The following is a 24,217-nucleotide window of genomic DNA, read 5'->3' on the forward strand; positions in this document are numbered from 1 at the left end:
CTACATGCTCCATTTAGTTCCCTGATCATTTCAAAAGAATAGCCCATTTTGAAATGCCCCTGCTGGGGCTGCTTTTTAAAAGGGGAAGAACAGTGGAGGGAACAGAGCATTTTAACCATTTCCTCCCCCAGCCGTTTTGTCACCGAAACCCTCCCAAGCCAACTTTTACTACTGCTGGGGGAAAACAGTGGTGAGGAGTAAAAGTTAAAGTGGTGATGTCATGTTTCAAGGAGAAAATATCAGGGAAGGGAAGGATTAACAAGCTCTTGCTATTCATTAGCCTATTCATTCCCCAAAGGGCATTAAGACCTGCAGACAAGAATATTCGGGTGGTCCCCGGCCCCGAAGACATCCGGCTGGCCTCGACCAGGGCCAGGGCCTTTTCTATACTGGCCCCAGCCTGCCTGGTGGAACTCTCTGCCAAATGACATCCATGTCCTGCCCGACTTATTCAAGTTTCATAGTGCACGTAAGGCAGAGATGTTCCACCAGGCCTTTGGTGGAGGCCAGCGATGGTTTCTTACATCTGCCTGCCATCCCCCCCCCACCCCGGACTGAATGCCATCTTGTTTTTCAATGTTTAAATGTTTTAGAATGTTTTTAATACTGAAAATGTTTATGGTTTTAGCTGATTGTATAATGTATTGAATTAATTGTTCTAAATTGCCCTGAGCCCCGCACAAGTGGGGAAGGGCAGTTAAGAAATCTAACTTAATAAATAAATAAGGTAGGCACTGTAACTACATTTGAAAAAAGGGGGGAATTGCTTCTTCTTGTTTTTTAATGATCATGAGAACGCTGCAGGCAATCCCATGAACATAGGCAGCTGCCTTCTATGGACTCAGACCACTGGTCCAGCTAACCCAGTATTTGCTTGCCAGGGTCTCAGGTCTTTTTCAGCATCTGCTGCATGAGATCCTTTAATGGGGGATTGAACGAGGGACATTCTGCATGCGAAGCACGACTCTGTTGCTGAGCCAGGACTCCTAATCATGAATCACAGACATGCGAACTCCCCAGGAGACAATTCATAGACTCATACAGGAAAGAAGCAATCCTCATTTGTGACCAAAACCCAATCTATTTCCCCATGTGCAGTGATTTGCTACAGAGATTCAAGGGCTACCCTAAATCTTTCTTCCACCTGCGCTAAATGTATTGAGCCAAGTTGCTGTGAAATGGATACTGTGTGATGTCTCCTGGGTGAAGTTTTCAAGTGAATGAAAAGAAGAAATCCTCAGTCTGAGACAAATACTAGCACATGGCTCTCTGCTGCGCAGATGCAGTGCATTAGGTCCATGAGGGAAGGAGGAGAAGGCGGCCACCACAAGCTAGGTCCCCAAGAGCGTATAGAGACCCCATCATGAGCACTGTCTCCTATCTGCTCCTGGGGATATGATCTCTGGAGGGGGGAGGCCTGGTTGACTCTGCCTTGTAACTCCAGAAACCATGTCCACAATGCATATGGTCAGGAGGGTAGTATAAGTTACTGGTAATTCCCTACTGTGAGTTGGTAAGGAGGGTAGACAGAGAGACAGCCTCTGAAATGGGGATGAGAGAGTCTGGATTCATTCCGATCCGTGGTGTGTTCATGCTAAGGTGACCTGGGGCTATCTCCCCAGTGCCCACGGGGCCATGGCAGCCCCCCGAATGGTGCATTCAGTGGTGTTTACTTCCAAGTAGGTGTGCACTGTGTTAGTCACATGGCTATAAAGAGGAACACTGAAAAGCAGTCTGATGGTTTAGATAGCTTTAAACGAGGATCAGATAGATGATTCACAGAAGCGAGGTGAGAGAACTCCATCAGTAGCTATTACCTATGATGACTAAGTAGAACCTCCACGTTCAGAGCCAGTATACCTCTGAATGCCAGTTGCTGGGAGCAACTGTGTTGGGCAGTGGCTGCCTTCCTCCCCTGCTGGTTGGCTTCCTGGGAAGAGATTGCTGGCCACTGTGGGAAATAGGGTATTGGGCTAGACTTACCTTTGGTTTGCTCCATCAGAGCTTTTTTCATTCTTATGAAAGGTTCAGGCTTGAGCTCCTTTTTATAGACAATTTTAAGGATACAGTTCAGCAATCCCACAGACGTTTCTCAGTCTTTAAGTATGCTTCTCAGTGATTAAATATGAAGGAGATCCATTTAGTCAAAGCTATAGGAGCTGCTGTGGCTCAAGTGGTTAAGACACTGAACTGCAGGCTGTGGAAGGTGGGTAGTTCAGCAGTTCGAGACCCGAGTTCCCGCATGACGGAGTGAGCTCCCGTCTCTAGTTCCAGCTCCTGCCAACCTAGCAGTTCGAAAGCAAGAAATTGCAAGTAGATAAATAGGTACCACTTCGGTGGGAAGGTAACAGCGTTCCGTGCTCCTTGGTGTTTAGTCATGCCGGCCACATGACCACGGAAACGTCTTCGGACAGCGCTGGCTCTTCGGCTTTGAAACGGAGATGAGCACCGCAACCCTAGAGTCGGATTCGACTGGCTTTCGAGCAAGGGAACCTTTACCTTTACCTATAGGAAAGACACTCCGGGCATTCTTAAAGGTCTCTTTCATAACTCAGCCTTAGCGTTCGAACCTAATTGGGAGGGGGGCTAAGTGCTGGTGAAATCTTGGCACTGATAGAGCAATTCATTCCAGAGACTTATTTCAGAAGGGTAATCATGTTAGATTGTCTGTAGCAAAACCAAAAGGGAACCTTATAACACTTTAGATATTAACAGATTTATTGTAGTTTAAGCATCCGTGTAGTTAAGCATCAGATGCATGAACTGACTTCTCAGTCAGCAGACATAGATGTACACATGGAAAACAATCATGAACATTGGTGTTAAAACAAAATGCAAGTGGCATGATTTGTGACATTTCTATGCAAAACTCAGAAGTACAACATAAGCACAGAGATGACTCACAACAGCCATAACTGTTTAAATCCTGGTTAATACAATTGAATCTACTTTTAAATCCTAATAAGCCATTATTTATTCATCAATTATCTATTACCTATGCTACAACTTATTTCGTAGGGAAGGAGCACCGTTACAGCAGCCATTAAAATGCAATCTGCCATGACATTCCAATTTCTTGTAATAAATTCCTCAGTTGTATATATTCTTTTTTTTTTTTTTTAAAGCACAGATGCAAGGGAAACAGAAGACCTGGTCAGGATCAGGCACAATACCTTACAGTCGTGTGCCTTTTGATCTGCTAGGCTCCGCCCTTCAACCTAAGCAGACAAAAGGCCAATCTGGTTCTTGCTTTCCAGGGCTGTTTTAACTTCTGCTTCACACCAAAGCATCAGTCCATCACCTCCAACTGTCCTACTGTTGCATACAGTTGCTGGTTCTCAGCCAGGACAGTAGCAGTCTGCTCTTGGGGACTCAGAGGTCACACAGCTTGGGATTTCATCCATCATCTCCCAGAAGGAAGGCTGCGTCAGAGGAGGAGATTGGCAGGATCTTAATCATCTATCAGGTTGAGCCTGCATTGGGATATCCAACAACTGCCTCTCAAGCGGCCGATGTGGGGTGAAGGACAGTAGAAGACAAGTGCCACGGCATGCCAAATAAACAGCAGGAGACACGGTGGCTGTATAAATGAAATGTATTCTAAAAACTAAGTCCACACAAGCTTGGGATGCAAGAAGGTGGGCGAGAGAGAAAGAGCCCGACACGGACGTCAGCTCAAACGGGCAAGGGGAGGGACAGCGAAGGAAACATAAGAGGTGAAATGCAATGGGCACATGCCACCTTGGCAGACACAGTGGGAAGGGTGACAACAAACACCTAAAATGGGCAGGGGATGGGGGGGGGCAGACAGCCCATGTCCCATGTGCAGCGAGCACCCCTAGTAAGAGATGTGCAGGACCTTCCTACCACAGCTAAGTGTCGCAGAGGACCTGGTCACAGGGGGTCATGCTCTTGAGGTGGCTGCTGCTTCCGGAGATGGACCTGGTGGCCAGTCAGCTCACTGTGCACCTCCTGCAGGTCAAGGCCGAGGAGTGGGAGGGTGCACTGCGTGTTGTGAGCCAGGCTCATGGGCTATAAGGTCTGACGTCCAGCTCTGGGGAGGAGAAAGTGTTAGATCACCAAATGAAACGACATGCGACACAGTCCACCCAAGGTGGGGTGCCAGAAAAATGCAGTAGGGCCAGCCAAGGGGCACATCCCAACCCACCAGAAGCACTGGTGGAAAGCAGTACCACTGGGCCTCGGCTAGCTAGATTAGAAGAGAGAAAGGGGCATTCCCCCCCCCCCGGTTACAACCATTGGCGGGCTACGATGTTACCATATTGAACAGAGGCACAATCTAAATATGACTGCTTAACTGCACAGTTGTACAAGCAAACAGGGAACTATAGAGTCTCAACATGTGGACAAGGCATGTTGGTGCTTTGTAGCAACATGTGCCACGGAACCGCTACTGGGCACTCAGCCTTTGCCAGCAGTGACACTGGCAGGAAGGCTTTGGTGAAGGCACAATTGCCGGCTAGCAGCCTGCCCATCCATGAAAGGAGACACCCACAGCTATCAGCCTATCCCCCACTCACTCAAATTGGCCAGGTGCAAATGGGACGAACTATGTCTCCAGTGGCGCTGGATGCCTCCTCTTCTCGGCTTGGCTTCCTTGGCGTGGGCTGGGGGAGAAGCTGCAGGTGGCTGGTCGGCTGATGGAGAACTAAATGGCTGTTCCATGGCCAGGCTGGCCCCATCAGATTCTGCTCCATCCTCTCCAGTGTGAGCTGACGATGAGAGCTCTTCAGAGTCAGTGACGGTCTTCTCAGACCCTGCCTGGTGATCAGAGAGTCTGGGTTCGTCCCGGTCCTGAGGCACGGTCTCATCCTGAACTTGCGCCAGACCAATGCGACGGAGGAGTACACGGGGTTGCATGGGGATTAGGTTTTCAGCCCCTGACTGGGAACCCGGGTGTCTGGGTTCATCCCTGTCCTCAGATGCGGTTTCACCCTGATCCAGACAGACGCGACGGAGGAGTACACGAGGTTGCTTGGGGTTTAGCTCTTCAGCGCAAGACCGGTTCTCTCGGTGTCTGGGTTCATCCCCGTCCTTGGGGGCCGTCCTGCACTGATCCAGGCAGACACGGCGGAGGACTACACGGGGTTGCATGGGGGTTACTTCCTCGGTGCACAACTGGTGATCACAGGGCCTGGGTTCGTCCCAATCCCCGAGTGCTGTTCTGCACCGATCTTGCACCAGAGAGAGGCGATGGAGGAGCACCCGGGGTTGCATGGGCATGAGCATCTCAGTTTGCGACTGGTCCTCAGGGGGTCTGGGCTCACCCCAGCCCCGAGATGCTATCTCACGCCAGTCTTGTGCCAGACAGATGCGGCGGAGGAGTACACAGGGTTGCATGGGGGTGGGTTCCTCAGTACATAACTGGTGAGCATGGGGTCTGGGTTCATCCCAGTCCTGAGGTGCGGTCTCACACCCATCCTGTGCCAGACAGATGCGATGGAGGTGTACACGGGGCTGCATGCTGGAGGGCCCTGGCGTTACCCTCTCTGTGAAGACACTGTTCACCTGACTGGCACCCACTCCGGGGATCTTTGCCTTTGCAATGCTGCTATTCTCACTGCCGCGGACGTCGCTGGCACGCAAAGCTGCGGAGCGATGGCGCTTGCAGCGATGGGAAGACTGCAGGTGATGTTGTGGGCCTGGGGGTATGGGCGCCATCTCGTTCCAAGAGCAGCAATCCCAGTACTTTTGATGGATGCGGTGGAGGACCACACAAGGCAGTCCAGGGCAGTTCCCCCCACTGGCACTCCCTGCAGGGTTCTGTGCCGTGGCAATATGTCTGTCCTCACAATCACAAGTGTCAGTGGTAGGCAATATTGTCAGACATTGGTGGTGAGGCTGGAGGTGATGTGGTGGTCTTGCAGGCACAGATGCTGCTGGAGCTGCATGGGAAAAGGGACGTTAGCAGTATTGATAACGGGGCTGCTTATTATGGGTTTTCATCCCAGCTGTGGGCCAACATCCAAATCTGCCATACCTTACAAGCATTTGTAACAAACGGCCTGCCATCGGGAGCAGATGCCACGGCTGGTCCCTGCAGGATGTGTGTCCATTATTCCACACAGGCTTTGCGTTCTACTCCGGCAGACATGTGGGCACAAAAACAGCAAGTAGCTGTTCCTGGTCCTGCCTGCAAGTGGAACTTCAGGAGGGGAATTTCTTAGAGGCTCTGACCCATGCCGATTAAGCCGACTGCATTTCTGTTTGTGAGGGCCAGACATACACAGAGAGAGTGGCCATGTGTGATGCCACACTGAAAGCGTGACCGCATAATAGCAAAAATATCAAACACTGGCATTGTTGCCATTTAGATGACTGGAGAATGGAGGCACACATGACTTCCCTTCCAGTATTTCGTGGAAATATGACATTTGCTACCATTCCAATGGGATCCTTTGCTGGAGATGCAGTGTGCCACCCTGCCCGTTCTCAGGGCAAAGGATGTGGGACATCCATGGCTGGCTTCCTCTCGTAGCCTTCCTTCTCAGTGGGCTGTTTGCCACAACAGTGGCTGGCCACGGCTGCTTCCACAGGGTTTTGTTTTTCCTTGCATGGAAAGCAGAAAGCCCCTGGATTAAAGGGGGAAATCTATAAAACCATGCTCATTCCTAGCACGATGTGGCATTCTCAGGAATTTCCCCTTTACGACATTTCTAGAAACAAACCTGCTTTTCTCCAGTTTGAAGGGGAATCTTCTGAGTGGCCAAAGGGGAGAGCCCACATTGGATGCCCCCTCTGTCTCCGCTACTGGGGGGGGGGGATTAATTTCTGCTTTCCCAATGGGACAAGGCAACCTAAAGTGAGGGAAAGGGGTGTGTGGATGCTGTGCCCACTTTTGCTGTCTGCTGCTGTCATGGCAGGGGCACATTTTCGTGCCTCATGGGGAAGTAGCCCATGTCTGCCTGTGTGCTTAGAGAGACAGTTCCTTTAATGCCCTGTGAGGCTGCACATCAGGCCTGTAGCCAGGATTTTGTGGCTTGTGGGGAAAAATTTTTTCTCGTGGGGCTGAAGTTCTCAGTGCAGAAAGAAAAGCCATGTAGCCAACAGAAAGCTGTTACCAGGATAGATCTCTAAATTGCAAGCTGTCAACCACTTCAGATGACAGTTCTCAGTTGCTGCAAGTTAATAATTTCTGGCAGCCTAAGCAACAATTCTGATACAAGCTGGTAGACAGGGGTGATGACTTCTATAGTCAAGAAAGCTAACACTTAGGCAGAAAAACTCTCTTAAAGGAGATCAGTTTCTTGAAACAGAATTAGAAGGGATCCTAGGGGTCACCTACTCTAACCCCCTTGATCAGTGCAGAAATTAGTCAACTACAGCACCCCACTCTGTTAAAGGAGTGCACACCTTTTAAAAAGTCTTTTAAAATGACTGAAAAAAGCATTTACAGGAGAAATTCTTGTGGGGCTGTGCCTTTAAGAAAGAAGGTGGAGCCCCCAGCTACGGGCCTGCCACACATGCTTCTCCAGCTAAAAGGCTGTTTATGTGCAGCAGGTGCCTTGTTTTTCTGCTTTCTTCAGTGTTTGGACAATCAGAGGACCTGACCCCTAACCGTGAGGAACTGCTGCCCATCTAACCACTGAGCTATAGTACTGACTGACCATTGCAACTAGAATTGCAGCTCTTCCTTCCCTGCATGGCCTTGGCATGGCCTTTCCTCAGCAAAAGAGTACTTGACGGCATGCTGCTGCCGTTTGGGCAGCCAAGGGATTTTACAAAGCCCTCCCTGATAGGAGATGTATTGCTTACTGATGCTGCCCTCTGACCTGTGGTGCTAGCTGTGCTGGCAGAGGTGTCCTGGGCTCTTCCTGGAAGTGTGTGTGGAACAGATTGTCATCAGTGTTCCTGTCATCGTAACACACTGATTGGTGCTGTCTGTGCACAATCAGTATGGCAGTACTGATGAAAGCAGCGATGTTGTGACTGGTGGCCAGCAAAGGAGTTGCTACAGGTTCACCCTTTGTTGCTGCTTTGGTTGTTGTTACCAACTCTATTGCTATGCCTTGGCGTTGCTGCTCAGAGAGCATACAATTCCACCTAGCTGCCAAGGCACAGAGCTGTTTTAGCTGGACCATCGGATTACCCTACCAGACATCATGTAGACAGGCTTCCTTCTGTGCGATCAAAGTCATGGGGAATGGTTTAGATTATTACCTGCTCTGCGGGCCGATGAGCTTTTGCAGCTTTTCACTCTGCCAGTTCCTGAGAGCTTGCCATGCTGTGAAGATAAAAGTCAAAGGTTAGAGGCCTAGCTTGGAAGACAGTTCAATAAGCATCTCTGCTTCCCCAGTCTAGGGCCCCTTGAGGATTGCCTGCTCCAGCCGTGTGTGAGCAGGTCAGTTCTCTGTGGCTGGGACAGATGCAGCATTAGACTCAGATGTTAAGGACTGATTCTAGACTGTCAGGCCTCAGTACATGCTCTGTATCTGACCTAACAGTTCTGGGCAACATTTTTTCTGCTTGTCACAACTTTGGGCAAGGGATCCCAGGTTGTTTACTTTGGAGAACCTCCCAAAACTAATACTGAGAAATATTCAAAGTAAAAAAGCAGCTAAAAACAGCTTGAGTCAGGTAGAGATGCCAAACTCATTTTATTGTGATATTGTCCTAGAAACTGGAGATTATTGTAATCTGGTATTGTAAAGCATTAGCATTGAGGTGTGCTAGTATTTATTGAGATTTCTATTATTGGGGCTAGATCTCTTGCTTGAGCAACCAGTGGAGAATTTATCTTGTGGATTTTTTTTTGTTGTTGTTTGGGGGGGGATAATCTGTTGGGTTGAGAGAAACCAGCGGAGAATTTATCTTATAGAATTTTGGTGGGTGGTTTTTTTTTGAGAATACTGTGCTCTTGGGCTGAGGAATTTGTAATCAGAAGTTCAAAATGAATGAAGTTTGTTGCCTTAAAATCGTCATTGTTGCCTGGCTGGAAATAAAGTATTAAATAATATTTAGATTGTGTCTCGTTTCCTTCACATGAGACTTTGCTTCTTTTGCTGTGAGGATAAAAGATACTTGTAACTCAAAAGTAAACTGACAGTTAACAGCAGGAACAATAGCTCAGTGACAGACTACTGGCATCTCCAGTTCAAAGGAGTCGAGGTAGCAGTGCTGCTTGAGGTCACTGGAGAGCCACTGTCATCCAAAGTGAACAATAGTAAGCTAGAAAGACTCAAGATCAGACTCAGTATACTCATGTAAGAGGAGCCCTGACCTGGATAGCCCAGGCAAGCCCAATCTCGTCAGATCTCAGAAGCTAAGCAAGGTCAGGCTAGTATTTGGAAGGGTGACCTCCGAGGAATACAAGGGCCGGGATGCACAGGCAGGCAATGGCAAAACACCTCTAAAACATCTCTTGCCTCCAAAACAAGTCTAGCTCGCTACCTAGTGGTGCATAACGCTACAAGAGCTAGAACTTCTGAAAGACAAATAATCTTAGGATTTCCTGGCTATTCTACACACAATGCCATATGATAATTATTATTTGTGTAAGAGGTGTCACAGAATCAAAATTAGAGATTTTGCACCCCGCTCTGTACAGTCACCCTCCGGCTTGCCCCTGGTTTCAGCATACAGCAGGTACGAGTGACAAGAAGATTCTAAGAGGCCAGAAGCAGGGCTGAAAGTTGAGAAGTGGAAAACAACAGTTGGAGGGGGAGAGATGGAGGAGAAAAGGGCCATTTCCATATAGGTTATTTGCCCTGATGCCACAGTGGAAAGCAAGGCTTTTTTCCTGCTTCCCAACAGCATCATGGCGCATTCGTCTACATCCTGAGTTTTCTCTGGCTGGCTGCTGTGGAGGTAGGAAACTTCAGATCTTCCTAGTCTTGCCCACACAGCAGCCATTTTCCTTACAGCAGCCATTTCTTCCCCCTGCCATGAAGGCTTTTAAAAATCAGGAACTGAATCCCATTACAGCAATATAACGTCTGAATTTCCAAGCTTTCATTTCATTAAAAGGTAAGTTGTTAGCCCCATTTGTTTAGGAGATAGAAGGGGAAAGACGTACCTCCTCACCAAAGCAGCTAGAGACTTCCTTTAAAAAAAAAAATGAAATTTGGGCATTCAGAAAATCTGTTTCACATATTGTTATACCATTACCTGGTATATATAAAAGCCCTGGCATATTGGCACTTTCCAGTTCTCCCACTGGCTGTGCTGTATGCTCCATCAGCCATTAGCCCATCAACCGCCGCTCAAGAGTACTCGCGTGCCATTGGCTGGGTGCTGGGTCCGCTCCTCTCCTTTACGCACTGTCAGCTTGGCTACTCTTTCAACTCAGAATAACTGCCAAAATGGCTGTCTCTCCTGACAAAGACGCTTCTACTGCTTGGCTCCTCCGTGGCTTGCTGGTTACTGAGGTGGGCCAGCAGCCGTCAAACCATTCTCTTCTCCTCTTGCTGTGCGGCTCACTTTAACCCTCAGTGGCTGTTGCCAGGCAACCAAGCTTGGTTTGGTCAGTAAAAAGGCAAGTGGAGACCTAATTTGGCCATTGTGAGGAACTCATTGGGGCCAGTCCTGACTAGGGTTGCCAGCTCCAGCTTGGGAAATTCCTGGAGACTTTGTGGTGCAGTCTACAGAAGCCAGAGTTTGTGGAGGGGAGAGGCCTCAGCTGAATAGAATGCCATAGAGTCTACACTCCAACGCAGTTATTTTCTCCAGGGGGAGAGAGAGATCTGTTGTCTTGAATTCAGTTGTGATACCAGGCAATACCACAGCCAGTGTGGCGTAGCAGTTAGCACTTCAGAGCAGGGTTTGCCAGACCCAGGTTCTTGCCGTGAAAGTGGAGGTGGATGATTTTGGACCAGTCACAGCTAACCTACCTCACAGGGTTGTTGTGCAGATCAAAAGGAGGAGAGAATGTGAGGTGCTTTGGTCCCCACTGCAGAGAAAGACTGTACTTTTCCTCCTGGGGAACCATTGTTGCCAATTTTCAGGTGAGAGCTGGAGATCACTCAGAATTACAACTGCTCTTCAGGTGGCAGAGATTAGTTCCTCTGGAGAAAACGGTGGACTCTGTGTCATTATACCCTGCCTCCTTCTAGAGCTCATTGTATTTATTTCCACAATGGGCCTTATTCCTAATATCAATATAAAGCTGTTCAGATGCTGATTTAGACAATAAATCTGAAAAGCCCTAGTGGTGCATGGGAGAAGAGCATGGCTACTGCTGGGGGGACCAGGCAGTGAAACTATGAAGAAACCTGTCATGTGGAAGCTCCGTTGCTGTTGCACTGTATTAGCAGCCAGAGGGAAACTACATATGCCTGCCTTAGGGTTGCCAATTCCAAGTTGGGAAATTACTGGATATTTTGGGGGTGGAGCCTGGGAACGGTGGGCTTTGAGGAAGGAAGATGCCTCTGTGGGGTATAATGTCATAGCCACCAAAGCAGCCATTTTCTCCAGAAGAACTAATCTCTGCAGTCTGGAGATCAGATGTAATTCTGAGAGAACTCCAGGCCCCAGGTAGAAGTTGGTAACCATAGCCTGTCCCCATGTGGAAAACATCAAGATAATATCAGTTAAAGGCTGATTCCTTGAGATAATAGGTTGAAAAAGCTATTTTTCTATTGACCAAGTCTCATATACTAAGATTATATCATAGCTTTTCAGGAGTTCCCCTGTTCCCTTTGTACTCATTTTGTTATTTCATTCAGCCATATTCCATGAGAGAAAGCATGTTTTCTGTATATTTAGTCAGTCCTTCTTCCTTTAGATGTGGCAAGGTTCCCTTTCTCTATCTCCAGCTGGGACTCAGTAGAAAAGGCCATTTGACCAAAAGGGCACAAAATGCCGGAAGCTTTGTATGAAGTGAATATTTGTGGACTAATCAACAGCTGTCCCTTAGCATATAAATGGTCCCTTTCATTGTCCTGAGTTTTCTGCACCCTAATATTTTCCAGAGTGATTATTAAATTCTGCAGTCTGGAAGGCATATCATTTTGCTCTGAAATGGGGGAAGTAAGCCAAAGGATGCCAACAGATTGCTTTCAAAGTCCTCAGGATGGGCCTGCACACTTTCCTTTGCAGGAAAGCGAGCCAGCAGAGCAGTCTTGTCTGTCCCAGCGGAAGGGGAGATCGAATCAGTCAGCATCTCCTAATTCTCTGGTGAGTGGACAGTAGGGTTGCCAACCTCTAAGTGGGGCCTGGAGATCTCCTGTGATTACGACTGTTCTCTACACTACTGAGAGATCTATTACCCTGCAGAAAATGGCTGCTTTGGAGGATGGACTCTATAGTAGTATATGGTATAATTTATACCCTGCCTTCCCCAGGCTCCACCTGCAAATCTCCAGGAATGTCCAAACTCAGAGCTCACAACCCCAGTGGGTAATAGAACGAGATGCCTTATTTTAAGGATTAATCTTAGGGCACCCCTTTAGTGACAATTTGCTCCGTCTGTAGCCCCTCTATTCCCTGTCTAAATTACTTTCTTATGGGGTCATTTCGTAGAAAAAGAGCTAGGGGAACTCATTAGCATAACTCATTAGCATATGCCACACCCCCTGACATCAGAGGCCCGGCGGTGGACCTGCAAGGCTGGCGGAAGTGCGAGGAAGCCCTGCCAAGGCCCTCCCTGGCCCCAGGCAGGCAGGGGTGGGGAGAGGCGGGGAGGAAGCAACTTACCCTCCCTCTTCTCCTGCCTCCTCCTGGCTGAATGAGGGCTGGAAGCGGGGCGGCCAGAAGCAGGGGGCGGGGCTTCATCGTGTGCCCCGCCCCCTGCACCTCACCCGGGGGAACTGCATTCCCCCGCGTTCCCCCCCGAAATGACCTCTGGATGGCATTGAAAAAAAGTGGGTCCTTGCCCTTTGAACAAAGGATTGGACCAGGAAAACCCCATATGTTTTTAACTAGTACCGCCTTTAAAAAAATTAATGAAGATCATTGAGGGAAAGAATTCTATCTTAATCCTAACCCCTCTGAGGAACCCAGGAATCCATGAAACATATCTTAAATCAATTGATGAAAAGTGTGGGCACAGAAGAAAAGATATTCGTTTGCCACCTGCTTTGTTGACCAGTTAATCATACGTCCCTTGTATGGAATAATATTTAGAACAACTGTACTGTGTTCCAGATCTAAGAGAGGCCGTCTCTGAAACCTTTGTTGCCTTGCTGACATCTTTGATATTCTTTGCACCCCCTGCTACTTCATTCATGGTATCAACTGTATTTCTTTTAATTGCCTCACCTGCAAATCAGCCAGGAGGACCTGAATTGATCAGTTAGAAACTTAATCTCTTCAAAGATTTTTTGCAAAGTTTGTGCAATCAGTTGTGTCTGAGATGCAAGAATCACTATTTGCTCCTTAGATCTCTTCCTATTTAATACTTTGTCAAAAGCTTTCAGGTCAATAGGGGGGTTCCGGGAGGGGGCCAGTATAGAATCCTGAAAACTAGGTGATGCTAGCACATCATTTAGTAAAGGGGCAAAACTACGGGCAAATACAGTTGCTGAAAGCTGCTGAAAATATTCCTCTATCTTACTTTGCAGCTAGTACTTTCCCCTCATAAGGGACAAACCTCCCCCCCCCCATTATTACTGATCTAATACCAGGGACTAGCCTATATAAAACCAATTAAATAAATAATTCTACCTACTAGCTTATTCTGGCAGCCTTATCGTCTTCTTATTGGTTATAGGCACACTACTGTCCCATTAATGTAAATTGTGAATTTTATTATTTTAACTGTGAATGTATTGTGCAAATGTTTTTATTAATGTACACCGCCCTGAGCCCTGTTCCACACAGGGGAGGGCGGTTTAAAAATCTAATTTAATTAATAAAGTAAAATAAATCCTAGTAAAATAAAGGGCTTAAAATTAATAGAGCTTGTAAAATACAGGGTGCCATTAAGTCAAAATATGGCTCTAATAAAAACCCCAGATTAAAACCCACTGAGATAATCCCTAATGGGGAGTAAAATATAAAATATACACTGTTAAAATATAACAATTAAATACTGATTAAAAAAACTGATAAAATAGCTACAAAATTTAAAGTAAAATTCGACAGTTACACCTCAGACATACTGTGGCTGGGGTGAAGCTAAATAGCTAAATAGATAAAACAACTAGAATAGAACTGGGAGTATTAATGTGCTTACACCATAAAAGCACAAACCCAGAACACAACTGCCCCATAGGGGCAGTTTTATAACAAATAAAATAACAACAAATCAAACACGTAAAACAGCATAAAACAAACCACAGCCTCCCACACAACCTAGGTTAAAATAAGTTAAATAGAACAGAATACTAGAAAGAATAAGGATTAGAAAAGGGGGGGGAGAGAAGAGACAAACCTCTCTCCCTCCCAACTGCCCAATGCCTGGATAACAGATTAATTAGACTTGGCATTTTCCAAGCAGGAGGGAAAATCATTCCAGCTGACGAAGGTCAGTCACTTCAAAAGAAAAACAACTATTCTCCTAGGCTGCAACGAACTATACCACAGAGCCAGAAAAGAAAAATCCTAGTACAAACTAAGCTACAGTCTCAAAACAAATTTACTCAGAGTGGAGCTCAGCTTCTTTATCTGCTGACTCTCACTGGAACCAGAAGATGTTCTAAAGGCTGATTCCATGGGGCAGGGGAGCACAGGTGAACGCTGCCATTTTAAAGGGATTGCTTAGCTCCAGCCCAACTCCCTAGATAGGCTGTGGGCTGAGAGTCTGCTCAGGGGCTCTCCTGCAACTGCTCTGCTGGTTTCCTTAAAGCCACAGCAAGGGACAGGGGGGCTCCAGCTTACCCAGCTAGAAAAAGAAGGAAGAGCCCCAGGAGCCACAGTTGTCCTGCAGAAGCTTAGTAGTAGTAGTAGTTTTTAAAAAGCAGTTGTGGAGGAAAGGTGGAGCAAAAACACTGTGGGAATGGTAAAGGTAAAGGTTCCCTTGCTCGAAAGCCAGTCGAATCCGACTCTAGGGTTGCGGTGCTCATCTCCGTTTCAAAGCCGAAGAGCCAGCGCTGTCCGAAGACGTTTCCGTGGTCATGTGGCCAGCATGACTAAACACCAAGGCGCACGGAACGCTGTTACCTTCCCACTGAAGCGGTACCTATTTATCTACTTGCAATTTCTTGCTTTCGAACTGCTAGGTTGGCAGGAGCTGGAACTAGAGACGGGAGCTCACTCTGTCATGCGGCACCCGGGTCTCGAACTGCTGAACTACCGACCTTCCACAGTCTGCAGTTAAGCGTCTTAACCACTTGAGCCACCGTAGCTCCATGGGAATGGTACCATGTGGAAAATAATTGGAAAGTGTTTATTCTTTTATTGTAGTTAATAGACTTGTTAAGAGCTTGTTGGCCTGCTCTTGTTGATTTTATATTAAATATAGGCATTATCAAAGTTCCCATCCACAGTGTCTCTTCCACCTGTTGAAAGACTGCAAACACGGAACTCTGACACAAGCATAAGGTCTTCACAGAAAGAGGCTTCTCTCTGCATCCACAAGGACCTATAGTTTGATCTGCTTTTAATGCCAATATGCTTAAAGGTAAAGGTTTCCCTTGCTCGAAAGCTAGTTGAATCCAACTCTAGGGGGCGGTACTCATCTCCGTTTCCAAGCCGAAGAGCCAGCGCTGTCCGAAGACATTTCTGTGGTCATGTGGCCGGTATGACTAAACGCCGAGGTGCACAGAACACTGTTACCTTCCCACCAAAGCGGTACCTATTTATCGACTTGCAATTTCTTGCTTTCAAACTGCTAGGTTGGCAGGAGCTGGACTCTGCAAAAGCTATCCTGTGATGGACGTAGAGTCTTTTTTTACTGACTGCAGGGCCAAGAGCTGTTGAGAACTACCCTCTCAGACAGAATGCCACAGAAGGGATACAGCAGCCTGACCACCTGCCCCGACTGCCTGCCCCCCGCCCCCAGCCAGAAGCTTATTTCTTCCACAGAAGCAAGAGAAAGGAAACTCTGGCCCTTGGCACTAGCCAGAGCAACAAGGACTGCTGGGAAGTTCCACCAGCACCATCCCAGTTGGAACATCAGCGGGGGGGGGGGGGGGGGGGGGGACAGCCACAGAAAAATTTAAACTACATAAATTTATCCTAGATTGAGAAACAAAAAGATGGTCCCATTTTTGCCTGGCTAGTTATTTAATATTTTGTTACTGTTTTAAAAAGCAATGCTCTATTTTTCCTACAGAAGTTTAAAAAGTATGAGGATCTGTCCACATAGATTAAAAAAAACAACCCCTTTAACAATAATTATATGAAAGTCTTCCAGGCAGGCCCATAGCCAGAAAATTGGGGGAGGGGGATGAGTACAGTGGTGGTGAGCATATCATTATTTATTTACTTTGTTATGACTGAGCTACGATGTAGTACAAAATCTCTAAAGGGGTCATTCTACAAAGAAGTTTAAACGATAATCCATTTTGTTTGAAACCAAATATTCCCTTCATTTATTTACACATGATGAACAGAGGCTTGTAAATGCATGAAGATCCCCACCCCCATATTGGCCCACTTCCACTTTCCTGGGTTGCAACGTGCCAAATGGGAATCCCCTCCACCAATGTATCAGCATAAAAATGTCTGTTTCTTCCTCTGAGCATGAAATGAAGCTTGCTAACAGACATCACAGAAGAAGGTGCGTTTTCTTGGATTGATGGCCCCTTTGATTCACAACACCATTTTCCATTGAACTCCACCCCCACTTCCTGCAAAAGCCCAAAACCCTCCTCTGGTTTGGCTCTACATAACTGGCTATAGGAAGACTTAAGAATAGCTATATGCAATTCTGGAATGCAATATGGTTGCCAACCTCCAGGTCAGGCCTGAAGATCTCCCAGAATTACAAGTGATCACCAGACTACAGAGATCACTTCTCCTGGAGAAAATGACTACTTCAGATAACAGACTCTATGGTATTATACCTGATTAATGTCCCTCCGCCACCTTCCCCAGGCTTCATCCCGCAAATCTCCAGGAATTTCCCAACATGGATTTGGAACCCTAGTGAGTAAGTGCACATGTTTCTTTCGCAGCTACAGCTTGCCAAGCATACAGGGGAAGGGTGGCTTTTTTGCTAGGGAAAAACAGGGGGGGGGGGGGGGGGGATGGAGGTGACAGCAGAGAACTAGCTTTGTCCTAAAGGGATTTCTATGCCTTTACATAACATACCAAGTCAGAGCCTTGGCTCACCGAAATGAATATCACCTGCATTAGCAGGGAGTGGTTGTCAAGCAGAGAAAGGCCCAGATACTTGGGCTCAGAAGTTGCCATAAACTGATGAGTCACATCTTTGGTCTAGCTAGCTTAATATTTCCTCCTCTGGCTGGCAGCGGCTCTCTGAGGTATCAGGCAAAGGGTCAAACGCCTTTCCTGACATCAGCTTATCTGAAGTCCTTCCATGGGAAATAAGAGGGGCTGAACCTGGGACCGTCTGCATACAAAGCAGGTGTTCTACCACAGAGCCACAGCTCTGTGCTCTCTCAGAAATTCCTCTACTGCAACTGGAAAGGCAACCTAGAAAGAGTCTAAATAAATAAAGTCAGTGGCCCCTGGGGCTGCAGACACAAAGGAGAAGACACTCCGGCTCCCATCACCAGTGAGAGGCACAAGGACTCCTGGAAATTTGTGCCACCTCTGTCCCAGCTAAAATTCTCCTCTGCCTCCATTCTGACGGTGATCTCCCTCTTTCACCTCTTTCCTCCAGTCACCTTTCCTCGGTTCCCTTGTAAGTCTAGCTTTTTACACTTTATAACTGAGGACGGGGCTGATATTTTTTCTACACAACAAACAGTTAATGTAGATTGTCTTGAAATAATAATAATTTGCTTATTTATCAGCATATCTCTGAAGTTTGGTGACCCAATTTCAGGATCAGGATGGGCTGCATCCTTCAGTTGTTCTCACAATGAGGCGGATATAAAATTTCAGGACAAAGGGAAATACTTCTTTGCTCACAGAGCAATTAAATGGTGCCATTTACTGCAAGTGGATGTAGTTATGGCCCCTGGCACAGATGATGTTAAAAAGGGTTTAGACAGATCCATGGAGGATAGGTTCCTCACTGGCTACCAGCCATAATGGCAAAAAGAGCTTCCATGATCAGAGGTAGTAAACCTCTGAAACCCAGTGCAGGTAGGCAACATCAGGGAAAGGTCTTGACCTCTATGCCCTGTTTGCCGGCCTTCCAGAGCAACTGGTTGGCCACTGTGTGAAACAGGATGTTGGACTAGATGGACTACTGGTCTGATCCAGCAGCACATCTGTTGGGGAAATTCTGGAGCTGAGAGCAGCTGACCTCTCCTGGTAAAAAACCCAGAAGGCTCCTTAGTGCTCATAGCCACCCAAGATCCTACTTACAAGGTCAACCTCAGGATCAATGTGTTCATGAGTCAGAGGCACACCGTATTCCTGGTCCACGCTTCTGAGCTGCCAGTCACCTGGGGATTACTCACCTGTTTGTACAAAGTCTTCTGAGAGCAATCACTAAGTGTCACTGATAAGTTAGGGAAAGGCAACACAGAGAAAGGACGGCCAACCTTCAGCCTCTTAGTCTTTCGCAGCTGCTGGTACTCTTGCAGGCTAGTCTGGAACCTAAAGCTGAACAGACCTGCTTTGGGTCTCCTTAAAGAAGACAAAGGGATCTGGAACCAGCGGATGTCCCTCCAGGTGCTAAACAGCTCCGTGCTGTATGATACCTTCTTTGGCTTGGGAACTAAACTGACACTGCCGTTTTCATTGCAAGACAGATTCTGGCCTGCCGGCTCCACAGCATCCCTGGATGTCCCAGGTTGTTCACAGGGTGGAGCAGATCCCTCAGAATTTTGCTTTCCTGTCTCCTTCATGGGCATCTCTGATGGCTCCTCCAGTGGGATCCGGGGCACAGGAGAGGCTCAAGCTGTTTGTTGAAAGTTGAGTGGAAATGGTAGGAGAGTATGGAACACACACACACACACGCACGGTAACAGGATGGTACTTTTGGCCTTGACTGCTCTTAAGAGGAATTAGGAGTTCACCAACTAGCAAAAGCAACCCTGTCCTCTTCTGGAGCACTTAGGATGCCCTGCAGAAGATCACCAGATACCTGGAAAGAAAGAAGAGGAGGGACAAATAGCAGCTCTCTCATTGCAAAGAGTCTGTCTTCACCCATCACCTGTCAAGTGCTTTCAACTATCAAGTTGTGTTTTAGAGCTGGATTTATGCACAGACTAAATAAACTACAGTTTGGGGACCCAGATTACAAGGTGCCTCTAATTTTTTTTTTTAAATCTACAAATTACCATTTGGGGGTAATGTTATTGGGCCATCTTACACTTAATATAACTTAGGGCTTCAGCATGTCTCATTGTGGCGTAGATCAATTTTTTAAAAAAATTATAAAAACAATTTCACACTAGCTCTACTGATTTATTTTAACAGTTAAGGAACTGCCTTTGAACCAGAGAGGCGTGGGTTCAAATTCTCATTCAGCCATGAGATTTACAGGGTGGCCATAGGCTGGTCATTGTCTCAGATTAACCTACCTCATAGGGCTGTTATGAGGATAGAGGGGAGCAAATCTCATGAACGTTTAGAGGAAGTGGGAAGTGCAAATGTAATTAATAAATAATAATTCTAATGATGTGCTTCAAATGCACAGTAAGCTCTAAATAAATGCCAAGGATAACTCCTACCCTGCTGATAAAAGGTATGTATCACTTTTGTCAATCTCTTTTCCGAGGTTTTCCTGGTTCAGTGAATGAACCTATTTGAACTGCATGCAGCTCACTCCAGGCTCCAGGTCTGAGCTTGCTGGGTTTAATTACCAGTATACAGGCTCCCAAGCAGAGCCGCAGTGGGCAATAAGGCTCAAAGCTCTCCATCTCATTATCGAGCCTTTCATGCAAAGGACTGCAAATAATTGTAACACAGGAGGTAACCGAGTTCTGACTAGCAATCAAAGGGACCCCATTATTGTGGGAAAGCAGAGACTGCTTACAGCTGGGAATTCTCAAATCTTGAAAGCCGGGTCTAACTGTGAGCCTGCAAGGCCTCATTATCTGCATACATAAAACTGTCAGTTTCTGATGAAAGGCTCAGAGGCTTCCCAAATGATACACCCCAAGCAGCTATACTCCAAAAGCCTGTAGCCTAACTATAATATTTATGCTGTTTAATTTAGCAGAAGTTGTTCATAGATGCCTGAGTTCAGAATCTATAATGTCACCATTTCCTCATAACACTCCCCTGCGTGGCCCTAGGACTGCAAGTCGCTCCATGAGATCACAGCAACTGAACCAATGGAAAGAAGGAATGTGATGGGTCCGAATTGTGTCTGCCTTTCTGATGTCACAAAGGACTTGCTAGCCCTAATACCAGAAGCAGATTCACAAGAGTATTAGGTCCCATGGACCTTAAAGCAAAACTGAAGTCCATAATGGATAGACTGGATAACCTGGATAGCACAATGCAGACTGCACCACTGGAAAAACAGCCACTCTCCTGCAATAAGGGACATTCTAACAGGATCTCCGATCTAAGAAGCAGGCCCTATAACAAACTCATGCACTTTGAATCCACTTTCAGTGCAGTGATAGTCTGCAAGTGGATTTATTTGCTGTTTCACAGAGTAAAATCCAGTTGGGAAGTACATTGAAAGTGGATTTAAATTGCATTATTCAGCATGCATGAAAGCACCAGTCAACACTGCCTCCATGTCTACCCAGGAAATAGTATTATGAGATCCGGTAACACCAGGATTTCATTTATCTAATGCATAGGGTTGCCAGGTCCAGGTTGGAAAATATCTGGAGATTTGGGGGGTGGAACCTAGGTTTGGGTGGGGTTTGGGAAGGGGAGAAACTTCAGCAGCATTTATTGCCATAGGGCCTGTTCTTTAAAGCAGCCATTTTTATCCACGGAAACAGACCGCTGTTGTCTGGAAATCAGTCATAATACCAGATCTCCAGGTTCCACCTGGAGGTTGGCAGCCCTGCCTACGGCAAATGCCAAGGGCAAGATCAAAATAAAAATAAAGACATTTATTCTTGTAGGACAATCAGCCACTAACTTGAAAGGCTTGGTGTTTCAACAAAGGGAGATGCCATCCAATGTGAAGCTGCTCAGACAGGCTTCAGTCAAAACAATGGTTTCTTCCCATACTAGATTAGTTTAGCTACACCAGGAAGATCGTGTTATCAACAATCACCCCAGTTGTGAACAGTTATGATGCTGCTCTGGTATACACTTGAATTTTACACAGAAATGTCTGTCTATATCTCCTACATTTCAGTAGTTTGGACTATATTTAGAATTTTTTCCCCGTTAACTCAGCATGTAACATTTTATGCACTCACACGAGCTCTGGCCTGAAAAAGCTTTTGCCACAATAAATCTGATAACCTTTAAGGTACTACAGGACTGTTGTTAATTAACTGTGGAAAGTTTAAACAGGAGACTTATAGCACCTTAAAGGCTAACATTTTTTTTCATTTCAGCATAAATGATCAAGGACTAGAGCCAGGGCTTTTTTAGGGGGAAACGCGTCAGAACTGAGTTCCCGAACCTCTTCAACAAAATTCTTTTTAAAATGTTTTAAAGTGCATGAGTTTTCAGTATACAGATGGAAAACTTCATTTTCCTCTTGAGAGTTTCAGCTTTTTCAAAAAAAGAAAAGAAAAGAAAAGCCCTGACTAGAGCATACTTTGTCAGATGCATGTTGAGACTGTGAGAGATTAGCGGTTTGGGATGTTATAAGGATGGAAAGCAAGGCTTTGTTATTATTTTAATTTCAATTTAACTGTAATGCAAATGCTCTTTCTAAATCCAGGTCTGCAAATCTGCCACAATTTTAATAGCCAGCAGAGCTGCAAAGGCAAGGACCACCCCAAAATAACAATTTTACATTGTTGCAATCCTAAAGGTGCATATTCGTAAGTGGATCACATCAACACGTTTAGGACTGCAGCCACAAGCCCTGTAAAGCCTTTGCTCTCTCTAGAAATTTTACTAAAAGAATGGCTGGGAGGAAATATTTTGACATATCAGAGAGTTAGAAAAGGGGGGGGGATTTGAAACGGATGCTGCTAGGCTAGAGCGGCACCTACACCAGCCGATCGCTACCTGCAAGAAGCTACCTCCAGCGGCGCCGACCACCAACTAACTCCCACCCGTTTCTATCTGTTTCAAAAATCAACAAGGGTAATAAACATTCCATCGCTACGGCAACCAATCGGCACCCAAGAATGTAACGTTTGTTACAGTGAACCAATCAGGAACGAGATGTTCAAAGTAATACCGGCACATTAAAGTAGGTTAGAGACAGGGAGCGAACGAGCTTGACATTTCAGATAATCCGGGGTTTCACTTTGAAGGGGCGAGTTCATAGGGAGGAAAATAATAAACGCCTGAATCGTTTCTGCATGCCTCTCTACTCTTCCTGCCGGTGCATTCATTTAAATGCACTGTCGTTATTCAGTGACAGCACGGATTAGTGGGGCATGTAGTTCTCTACAGGGGAAACGGAAATCTCGTCATGGGATTTTTTCCTGCATTGCAAATTGCAACCATAAACGGTTTACAATATGATTCTCCAAACCTATGGAGGATAGGACTGCTGGTATCTCACCCAGCGCTCATTTCTCTGAGTCTGAGATAATATTATAAATCAAGCCTCCCCTCCCCATTCATAAGAATAGACACTGAGCAACACCATTGGCCTAGCAATATCAATATTACCCTCGTTGAATAGCAGTAGCTCGCCAGAGCCTCCGGTATCTCTCTCTCACATCACTTACTACTAAAACTGCAATCTGGCCAGGTGGTAGTGGGGATGTCTATCCCTCTAACACATAGATTAACCTGCAGAAAACAGCAGTTGAAGTTTTTCATGGCATGGAGCTAAACAGAATTGCCTGCTAACTGCTGCAGATCAAACTGATATTAAAGGGGCAGTTAGAAGGACCACCTTAAAAGCTGACAAATCTGCTGATTACCAAGTACTTTTAACTGGAGATGTTGGGAACTGATCAGTTGGGAACCACTGACCCACAGACCTCATCCCTACAATTTATCATGAAAGACGATATTATGAAACCCTGGCTAGTACAGCTGCTGCCAAAAGCCTGGAGAAGAATGTCCTGTCCCTTTAATAGAGATTTAATGTATAGAAACCAGCAAGCTGAACGTTTTTCATGGCTTGGAGAGAAATTAACACAAAAAACAGCCCATTAAAACTCTATTAAAGAGACAAAACATGTCTTTCCAGGCTTGTTGGCAACTCTAAAAAAGGATGGGGGAGAAATAACAAGGAAAGGTCAGTGTAAAACAAGAACTATGTTGCTGTTTCCTGTTCGTCTGCACTGTGCACCAATGTGATGAACCTGCTCTATAGAGATCTTAAGAAGTAAACATGCACATAAAAGTTTATACCCTGAATAATAAATCTTCATTGGTCTTAAAGGTGCCACTGGACTCAAACTTTGTTCTATAGAGATCACTGTGAGGATTTTCAGACAGACGATATAATCTGGAAGAGGAATGGTTCCCAAAAGGTTTCTGGTCTGTCATTTCAGACAGAACTATTTTAGAACCGGTTCCCTACTGGAATATATTTGTAATTTCACACACAAACGCTACTGTCCCGTTTAGGAAACGGGGCTGAAGTGTTTGACCTGTCAACCGCTTCCAAGTAGTCTTCAGTTTCCTCTCCTGGTTCCAATGCACTTTATACCGCCGTTTTTCGCCCATGTGGGCGATCTCCAGGTTTTTTTTTTTAAACGTTCACTTTATAGCACTATAACGGTATACCGCTATAACGCAACAGCACTATATCACCCTCATTGGAATGCCTGGAGTGTTTCCTCCAAGCCTAGGGATTTGCTCAGGGCCCCAAAGGTCGTACAGTGTGCAAACAGCATGCTGGGCATAGAAAGAAAAAGAAACTGTGGAGATGCTTAACTGATTTCCCACAAAGGGCAGAAGGTACCAAGCCTCCTATTCTGGGCCCTGAGAACAGCCACCCCGGGAGTCAGGCAGCAGGACACTCTCCCCTTTCTTTTATTTTGTGAGAGTGAAAGCTCTGTCTTTACAAGGCGTCAGCTTTTCACTCTCAGTGTTCATTCCAGGGTGCACTTACATTCAAGTCAGTGAGTCTAGACATGGCTTGCAATATAAATCAAATTTATTAACTTAAGGAGGGTTGCAAAGCATAAATCACTCAGTTACAGGCAAAAAGACATAAAACAAACAAACCCCA

General features: G+C 46.2%; 1 protein-coding gene across 1 annotated transcript; it reads right to left on the minus strand.

The window, feature by feature from the left end:
• Positions 1-2,923: 2,923 nt before the first annotated feature.
• On the minus strand, positions 2,924-18,565 carry LOC107107826. Its single transcript, XM_015408172.1, has 4 exons — positions 18,438-18,565; positions 8,182-8,245; positions 4,542-5,906; positions 2,924-4,054 (listed from the first exon to the last, which is right to left on the minus strand). The coding sequence occupies exons 3-4, from the start codon at positions 5,680-5,682 to the stop codon at positions 4,026-4,028; spliced, it is 1,170 nt and encodes a 389-aa protein (XP_015263658.1). The 5' UTR covers positions 5,683-5,906; positions 8,182-8,245; positions 18,438-18,565; the 3' UTR covers positions 2,924-4,025.
• Positions 18,566-24,217: the final 5,652 nt, after the last annotated feature.

The sequence above is a fragment of the Gekko japonicus genome, unplaced genomic scaffold (genome assembly GCF_001447785.1).
Source record: "Gekko japonicus isolate JY-2015 unplaced genomic scaffold, Gekko_japonicus_V1.1 scaffold139, whole genome shotgun sequence".
Taxonomy (NCBI): domain Eukaryota; kingdom Metazoa; phylum Chordata; class Lepidosauria; order Squamata; family Gekkonidae; genus Gekko; species Gekko japonicus.